The sequence below is a fragment of the Trachymyrmex septentrionalis genome, unplaced genomic scaffold (assembly GCF_001594115.1).
Source record: "Trachymyrmex septentrionalis isolate Tsep2-gDNA-1 unplaced genomic scaffold, Tsep1.0 scaffold78, whole genome shotgun sequence".
NCBI classification, from domain to species: Eukaryota; Metazoa; Arthropoda; class Insecta; order Hymenoptera; family Formicidae; genus Trachymyrmex; species Trachymyrmex septentrionalis.
The window spans coordinates 1,109,669-1,118,469 of NW_017305967.1; the positions used below are offsets into that span (position 1 = coordinate 1,109,669).

Below are 8,801 nucleotides of genomic sequence, written 5' to 3' on the forward strand. Positions count from 1 at the left end.
TTTAATTAAATTTAACATTTAATATTTTTTAAGTATTATTAAAAAGTATATATAACTTACTTTAATTAAATTCTACATTTAAATGCGACTGTTATTATTATTTTTTTGAAAACAGTTGCAAAGCAAACACATGTGAAATAAAACACATTTATATATTTATTATATAAACATTGTAGATTAAAAATGCTTAATTAAAACAGAGTTAACGAGTTTAAAATGTATATAACAAATTCTATTACGTTCCATCCTATATTTGAGGTTACAACAGGTCGCTCTGTTATATTTGCAGATTGATGACTAATTGGAAAATCAAGGATAACAGGCATGAAATACTTAAAAATCGCGTTGTTCACGTTCAATCTATTAATATGGGTAAATAACAGCATGCACATTTTGTAACATTATAAAATATATATTAAGTTTAGAAATAGCGACAACGTGCCACGAGCACTTAGACGCAGATGCTCAAACTATAAATAATTCTGGCGTAATTCTGTACTTCAGAGCAAAACAATCATTTTTCATACTTTGTATTGTTCTTGATTGAATTAAATTCCGATTCTAACTTCTGGCGGAAAGCAGAGAGAATTATTTTAAGAGTCGCGTCGCTTAAATTTACGTGATGTTTCGAAAAGTATAGTCCTCTAAGGGATACAGAATTACTCTCGTCGGTCACGATAAAGAAACGATTGTAAATTCATTGCCTTTTCCTTTCGGCAGTTGGCTGGTTGTACGGTCCTCGTTATAGGCGCGTGGTTACTTCTGGAGCCCAGCAAAGGACACATCCTGAATCTTTTCGTATCTGATATTAAGCCGCACGAGACTATCAATCTGATAGCTTACAGCCTCCTCGGGCTTGGCTTCATCGTACTCACGGTTGGCTTCTTCGGTTGCCGCGCCGCGCTACGCGGAAATCAATGCATCCTCGCCACCGTGAGTGAAACGACATTTTTATTACCTCCGCCCCTTGGGGGCGCGCGTACCATTATAGACGTCGGGTCAGGGTCGGTGATGTTTTTATATCGGTGATTGTTTTTCCACAGTACATGAGCATGTTGATCGCGCTTATCATTACGGAATTGGTGACGGCTGCGATCGGCGGATTGATGACTTTCCAGATCCTATCGGATCTGGAGGAAAGACTCTCCAATAAACTAAAGGTGGATTATGGTCACGATCCGAGCAGCGATCTTCCCTTCAGCCACAGTTTGGACTTTGCGCAGTATAAGGTGTCGTACCAACAGAGCTGCTCGTTTGACTGCTCATTGGTCTTTATGGCATGTCTTGTCATTGAAAGAAATCGCTTATTTTTGTTATATAATCTTTTTCTTAATTGTGATATATTTTGTTCAATCCGTCTTGCGTATAATTTTTCAACCATCAATATTAATTATGAATTTTTGTACGTTTCACGTGAGATGTCGAGTCCGCGGATACGTACTTTCCAGATCGCAGCACATCGTAATTGTACCTGTGCACGGCACACTTTAGCGAAATGATACGAAACATTTTTTTCTTTTTTTTCTTTAAAATGTTATATTTACAATTATTTCGTCTCATTTTCCCTGCAGCATGTATTACGCGCCAAAAATGCGCACGTAAATTATGTTTCATGCATGATGGGGTCGCATGCGATGCTTTGTCAGAAATCGTCTGCCCGATGAGACATTTCGCGATGGTTCGAAGAGCACATGGATGATTCCATTGCAGTTTAATTGCTGCGGTATATACGGCGATGACGATTACAATGGCACTGCTTGGTGGAGGGACGCTCAAATCTCGGGAAACAAGAGGCAGGTTCCCCTCACGTGTTGTGTTCTCAAAAATAGCGAGGTACATGTTTGAATTGATTGATTCTAAAACAACATATATGGATATTTCTGAAAGTTGAGAGAGTTTGTAAAATGTTTTGAAAGCGAAATAATAAAATATACAAACACACAGTAACGTGTAGTCACATACAGTGTGTAATATTGATGTTTAGAGATCTCTTTTGAAAACCATATAAGTTGTGTATAATGTATATTTTTCATATTTTGATTGTTTTATAAATAATTTAATTTTCTGATCTCTTTTTAAACTGTTCTTTATCTTAAATGTCTAGTTAAGATCCACGGTTAGTCAGTAAAAGCGAGAGTTTCTGTTTTACAGAATAAAAATACAGGCAGCAGCCCAATGAGCGTTGTATCGAGGGTGTTTCACAAAAATGTGAGTAAAATGTGTCGGCGACGAAGCGAATGTATGAACTTTATGTGAGTAATCTTTTGTCGCTGGCAGCTGAACGAGAAGCCATGGCTGCATCCGCAGCCTAAGGATGAGGCCGCATGTCAAGTAGAAGACGAAGAGGGTCACGAGGGATATAGGCATAAAGAGGTAAGTACGCATCATGCCGCGAAGCATCATGCCGTTGCATGTACAGTGCTGCATATTTCAAATGAACAACGCGTTTTCTCAGGGCTGCCTTGGAAAAGTCACGAACTGGCTGCAGTGCGAGAGCTTCACATTAGTATTCCTCGGTATGGCAATGGCAGGAATACAGGTGAATCTTTTTATTATTTTTTGCAAGCTCTTGGAAGAAACAATTTTGAAGAAACGTAAAATCAAAGATTCGTACACTGTAAAAAATAAAATGTCAATTTTAATATTACAGACATGCAAAAATTAACATTTCGTTTTTTACTGTAAATGTAATTTTACTCAAGAAAGCGCCTTTGACTTTTCACACTTTATAAAATATTGTATTTTACAATAAATTACTATTCTTTATTTTAAGGAATTTTTTATATCTTTTTGAAATAGAGATTGTAATGAATTATAAATAATAGAACAGACTTATCAAATATTGTTTTAATAGTTTCCTCCTCGGTTTCCTCTTTTGTGCCTTCAATATTTTGTAAAAAGACTTTATTTAAGAAAGTGCTTTTGATCTTTAAACTTTATAAAACGCCTTTGTAAAAATTTTATGGTAATTACTCTTCTTTATTTAAAAGAACTTTTTTGCATTTCTTTTCAAATCGATTATAATCGATTATAAATAATGGAATAGATTTATTAAATATTTTCTTAAATTAAATCCTTCTTTGCTCTTATATTAAAAAAAAGTAAAAAAGAAATAATCAAAATGCATTTCAGACGTTCGGGATAATAACGTCCGCTTTCCTCTGCCGAACGATAAGAGATATGCAGGAAGAATGATCCAGGATTCGTAGTCTCAATGAAGTAAAGAGAATGTCGTGGCACGTCCAATCTTTACATTGACAACTTTGGGAGAAGAAACATATTTATTTTATATCTTCGGTATTGCTACTTGGAAGATTGCCGAAATTCGTTTCGGTTATGTGAATTGGGACATTAATCGGGATTTGCAGCTAGGAAATATTGCGGGGAAGAAAGTAATCTAAATATTTGTTCTATTCCACAAGGTGTCTGTTCATTGAGAACTTCGAATCGAAATAACAATAAGTGCTACGCTTAAATTTAGATCGATTTCCACTCCTGTGCGCGTTTTGCTGCCATTCAGCAATAATGTGACCAAAATACACCCTGCTGTACATACAACTGTATGCATCTGTGTCGTGTTCAATCTAACTAATACTAATAAATAGCGATGTTATCGCTGGTGTTAGTACCTCACGACGACCATCGGGGGAGTTTGGCTAGCAACGTGAATTGTTATCCATGGCGTTCTTATCGTCTTGTAAATATACTTGCCAAGAAGAATGGATATATGCGCTGCGTGCGTGAGAACTTTCGAGTTGTTTTCTTTTTTTGTGGAAAATTTACCTAATTTGAGATGCAAAATGATTTTTCGCACAAAGTTGATGCACAGAGTATATGAATTTTTGAAGAAATATCATAATTTTTAACAAATAAGATATTTATGTGAGTATATTTAGGGGAGACTGAGGCTGATTGATGTATTCTATTAACAGACTGTTAAATGATGTTAGTAGTTCAATAAAAAACGCGCGTTACAATCATATGACGCTAATCCGCTGTGACTGAATTTGATGAGTTTTCAAAGTACGTTTAACTAGCCTAGATTCTTAACTATAAATCGAATTAAAGAAATTACAAAATTTCATTTACTTAGTAAAATGTCATTAAACACGTTTTTACGTATATATATTTCTACTTAGCCTAATAATATATGTTCAAGATAGTGCCAAAATAATCTCTGTGTTTCGAAACTTGAAAAAAAAATTACAAGTTTTGATCAATCCCAGCTTCTCCTAATGAACGTATATGTTAGATCTTTATAGCATTCGTCGTCCATTTCGAAATGGATGATGCATATATACATATATATATATTATATACATATATTGGTGTAAAAAAATGCGTCATATATATTCTTTAAGGAAATACTTTCCTCTCTCCGACACTAATTTTCGAAGAATATATTATTACAACTTGTGCCAAAAGAGTTTATTATACAATGAGTAACTTTTAATATGTTTTTATTTTCTCAAAATACTTGGCAAAGCGAAATGTCCTGCGTTTATAGAACGCATCTTAATGATAATAAAAATGTTGTTCTATGTGTAAAAATTTGTTATTTATTTTATATTCTTACAAATTTATATTCTATCACCTTTAAAATTTTCAAAATTATATCTATTTACAGAATCAGTAGCTGCGTTATTGTAAACATACATTCTTAACGTTAATTTTATAAATTGTATTCGCTTAAATATAACAGTATCGTCGTATCGAATAAATCTATCAATTTGATATATAAATTATATTGTGAAATTATTAATTAATAATTACCCGATAAGCTTTCTTCATAAAAATAAACATCACGGTCGTTCAGCGGTTGAACCGGTCGACAATTCAAAAGTAATGGGCCCTCTACTGAACAAATTTTTCGAAATTTCTCTATCTGTAAATTATATTATACGACGATAAAAAATCTAAAAAATACTTTAGTGACATATGATTCTACCTGAGACGAGGAAATAGCGATTGGTTCTTGCTGTACGATCCATGTGACAATTTCACTACAAGGTGGCTGGCTAAGAGAACCACTATATGTATAATAATCTCTGTCAAAAGGCGCGAAAATCCATTCTAATGGAAAAGGAGGTATGTAGACTATAGATCCCGGACAGGTAATACGCCACAAATTGCTTATGATATGATCCAAATAAGGATTATCTGTGTCATTTATCTGCGTCATCGTCAAATGTATCATGATAAGTAAGGATAATTATGACGAATCACTTTAAATATAGTACAGTACATTTTATTGATTTAATTTCTTAATACTTGTGATAAAGCATTTATTTGTTAACAAAAAGTGTACTTGAAGCAAGAACGAAGTAATCGCTATTCCGTCTTTTGCTCCAAGCGCGATCGCATCTGTTGGCGATTTAAGTCCACGTTTTACATGAATAATTTGTAGTTCCATAGGAAAACGGACATAGTCTAAGGTATGTTCACTACCCTCTTCATTTGATGGACCCCAGTGAAACATAACATTAAAGAAATCATATGTATCAGTTAAAGGTCCCCCTTGGAGTTGCGGCCATGTGGTACTAGTCCAGAACCCTCGAAGTATTACTGTATATTAACATAATGTTAAACCTATATCATTAATATACTTTAATTTGTTTGTAGAAAATTTACCAGTATGACCATCATTTGCAATAGTCATCGACAGAGGTCCATTGTTATAATTGTTCCATCGAAGTGGCTCAGATGGTTGCACTACTACAGCGAGCCTAGTTGTGATATTAATAGGCGATTGATTGCTACCAGTGCTCTCAGGATATAGATCTTTCCATGTATGAGGACCATTCTGATAAGCAGCATAGCCAAACGAAAAAGTGGGTGGACGATAATCATTTTCCATCCATGCAAATAACTGCGTCCATTCCAAAATTTCAGTTAATAGTAACACTAACGAAAGAAATTTAATATTGTAAAAATATTTCAGTTATTTTAAAAATTAAAACCTCGAACCGATGATTACAATATTAGAAAATAATTTTATCATAAAACTCTCTCTCTTTCTCTCTCTCTCTCTCTCTCTCTCTCTCTCTCTCTCTCTCTCTCTCTGTGTGTATGTGGAGAGATTATTATTTTATAATTAAATCACTGCTTTTTCTGAGAGATACATACCCATAAGTAGAACACTGCTGCACGCAACCATACATTCTACTAACGAAAAACCCAACATTTTTATATTAAAGCTTCCCTGACATTTGTATTACAAAAGCTCGGTGTTAAAACCCACGTGCGGTATTTCCGACGTAATAAATTTTTAAGTAAGCGGTATACTTCACAATTTGTCCGATGTTTCATTCCGCACTAATTTCTTTAAAAAATATTTAGAAAAGTACGAAATATAATGTAAAATGTCAAATAATTATTACCATCAAATAATTTTTAGGAAAATTGATATATAAAGCTTACTTCAATTTATAAAAATAATGCATGGTGTGAAGTGATGTGAAGATAATTCAAAGATTACGATTCAAAGATTATGTATTAGTAACTTCATGGTTAGTAACATCATGAGTAACTTCTTATCTTTAAATAATCTTTAAATTGACAATTACTTATTTCATTGCATGACGTAATCATGCAATTACTCAGAACTTATTTCCAATAATGTCATCAAAATAGTTACGATATTAGTATCAATATTTTAAAAATAACATGTCGCGTTCAAAAGAGATGAAAATTTAATTTTATATTTCCTTCTGTTTAAAAGTTCGATGTATTCATCGCGATGCACAAATGACATCCAAATTTAAGAATGTCCAATCACGTAAATAAAAATTTTAATCTTAATAATGTTTTATAGATAAAAAATTTGTCATAGATATACTTGTTTAATAGCTGTATAAAAATGTCCTTATTATATTTATGTAATAAATTTTATTTTTAAGTGCGTTCTACACAAGAACAAAAATTATGCACCACGTCATCTTCGGGTCTTCCGAAATGGCGGCAATCTCCGATCGATATCAGTCGCGTTGCAGCGTGGAGTAAAAAATTTCCCCCATTACTTTTGACAAATTATTGGTCAAACAGTGGTACAGCGATACTCGCAAATACTGGAAAAACAGGTTTCATTTAATATAAATTCCGAACAATACATTACGCATTTATCGTTTAATAATTTTTAGTTAACATCGAATTGGCGAATAGGAGATTGCCGATAATGCGTGGCGGTCCATTGAAGGATGATGAATATCAATTTATGAATGTACAATTCCGATGGGGCCCGTCCGACTGTCGAGGCGCGGAACATTCTATCGACAACATTTGGTTAGAGATATGAATTTGATATATATTAAAAGTTACTAACTATATGTGAAAACACTATACTAATATTTTTTCATTTAATTAAAATTAAAATTAAAATTATATTTTATTTTAAATAAATCACGAATTTGTTGTCATAATTATGGGATCATTGCAACGTAAAATAACGGTATTTATCAAGGTATTCGATGGAGGCCCAAGTCATGCATTGGAATACGCGTTATGGATCGATAGATAAGTGTTATGACAAATCTGATGGAATTTCAATACTCTCCTATCTTATGCAGGTACAATGGCCAAAAATTAATTAACATCCGACCTGAAAAAATCTTCTTATGTGATAAAGTTTTATTTTTAGAATAACATTTTGTTATATGCTGTTGTAATTTAATTATAATGTTTAATTGTTGTAAAAAGGTTGTTGGTTGTCCTGGAATTTCAGACAATCCTGCGCTTGCCCTAATCACTCATAAACTCCCAGAAATAAAACGAACGGGTAGCACCATAAATATTACTCCGGGTAATTACATAACATGAAATGATCTTTTTTTTTTAATAATATTAATTAAACTTTATTAATCACACAGAATAGATCATGTAATTGTTAATATGTTAGAGTTTCCTTTTTTGTTCTTTTCATTATAGCAAACATTGAGAGCAATTTTCTAAAAATTATACAACTTTATTTTTTAAATATACTTTAAATACATGTTTTAGAATATACATGTATTATTTTTGTAATATTCGATAATTTTTTTATTTCCATGATAGCTTTTATTACGTAGAATATTGCTTACAACATCAACATTTTTTAATTAATCATGTGCTTATTTACAGATTGTTTACGTTGGATGATGCACGCATGCACTTATCCTGGATATTATACTTATACAGGTTCTCTTACTTTCCCTCCGTATAATGAATGCGTCACTTGGATAATCGTGCCAAATGCTATAAAAATATCCTCCAATCAGGTATATTAAAAGCATATGTGTATTAATTTAAATTAAAAAATTATTTACAGTTTCAAATATTGATGTACACATTATGATAATTTACATTTATCATAGACTGAAGCATTTAGAAGCCTCTACAATCATAAATGGGAGCATATAGTAGAAAATTATAGATCACAACATTATCTTCATGGAAGAAGGATTTTCTTTGCCAAATGATGCAGTAGTTTGATCGATTAAAGTATATCATCGTTAAAAAAATTAATTCAACCAGAAATAATTAAACTTAATTCTCATTAAACAAACAAGCATGAATAAATATGAAGAAATAATTTGTTGAATATATTGTTTGTGCTCGCTTGCATGCTTTAATCCGGCATATAATATATATAAAATAAAATTTCCTTTATATATTTTTATTTTATAAAAAGTATGAATAAGAATTTAATATTTTTCTGCTAATATTGCGAAATTTTGTAATTTGATGATATATTTTCATATTATATTTATGACAGAGAGAAATCTGAGAGAATACATGAGAGCATTCTTCCCGTAATCGCAAAAATG

At 32.3% G+C, this 8,801-nt stretch overlaps 3 protein-coding genes across 7 annotated transcripts in view; 2 read left to right on the top strand and 1 right to left on the bottom strand.

Annotated features, from left to right (window-relative positions):
- LOC108754240 (tetraspanin-11-like) overlaps positions 1-4,069 on the top strand; it is a 5,262-nt gene extending 1,193 nt beyond the window's left edge. Inside the window, exons 2-9 of one of the 2 annotated variants that reach the window (XM_018496422.1) lie at positions 290-372; positions 721-933; positions 1,044-1,229; positions 1,711-1,833; positions 2,152-2,208; positions 2,278-2,373; positions 2,456-2,539; positions 3,133-4,069. In XM_018496422.1, coding sequence (XP_018351924.1) covers positions 325-372; positions 721-933; positions 1,044-1,229; positions 1,711-1,833; positions 2,152-2,208; positions 2,278-2,373; positions 2,456-2,539; positions 3,133-3,195 — 870 coding nt within the window. In that variant the 5' untranslated portion in view covers positions 290-324 and the 3' untranslated portion in view covers positions 3,196-4,069. The remainder of the gene's footprint in view (positions 1-289; positions 373-720; positions 934-1,043; positions 1,230-1,710; positions 1,834-2,151; positions 2,209-2,277; positions 2,374-2,455; positions 2,540-3,132) is intronic. The other variant, XM_018496423.1, reaches the window with a different exon arrangement.
- A 572-nt stretch (positions 4,070-4,641) lies between these two features.
- LOC108754239 (carbonic anhydrase 1-like) lies at positions 4,642-6,382 on the bottom strand. Of its 3 annotated transcripts, none has more exons than XM_018496421.1 (5): positions 6,127-6,382; positions 5,632-5,869; positions 5,309-5,565; positions 4,949-5,173; positions 4,642-4,885 (listed from the first exon to the last, which is right to left on the bottom strand). In XM_018496421.1, the coding sequence occupies exons 2-5, from the start codon at positions 5,855-5,857 to the stop codon at positions 4,763-4,765; spliced, it is 831 nt and encodes a 276-aa protein (XP_018351923.1). In that variant the 5' UTR covers positions 5,858-5,869; positions 6,127-6,382; the 3' UTR covers positions 4,642-4,762. The 3 variants fall into 3 exon arrangements, with proteins under 3 accessions (XP_018351923.1, XP_018351922.1, XP_018351921.1); XM_018496420.1 differs by having other exon boundaries at positions 5,309-5,553; positions 5,632-5,904; XM_018496419.1 differs by having other exon boundaries at positions 5,632-5,904.
- Positions 6,383-6,477: 95 nt separating this feature from the next.
- On the top strand, positions 6,478-8,606 carry LOC108754223 (carbonic anhydrase 2-like). 2 transcript variants are annotated; one of them, XM_018496375.1, is made up of 8 exons: positions 6,478-6,509; positions 6,722-6,778; positions 6,900-7,079; positions 7,140-7,281; positions 7,460-7,565; positions 7,696-7,798; positions 8,116-8,252; positions 8,349-8,606. In XM_018496375.1, exons 2-8 carry the CDS (start codon positions 6,748-6,750, stop codon positions 8,451-8,453), a joined length of 804 nt encoding a protein of 267 aa, XP_018351877.1. In that variant the 5' UTR covers positions 6,478-6,509; positions 6,722-6,747; the 3' UTR covers positions 8,454-8,606. The 2 variants fall into 2 exon arrangements, with proteins under 2 accessions (XP_018351877.1, XP_018351878.1); XM_018496376.1 differs by lacking the exon at positions 6,478-6,509 and having other exon boundaries at positions 6,594-6,778; positions 6,900-7,046.
- The last annotated feature ends 195 nt before the right edge of the window (positions 8,607-8,801 follow it).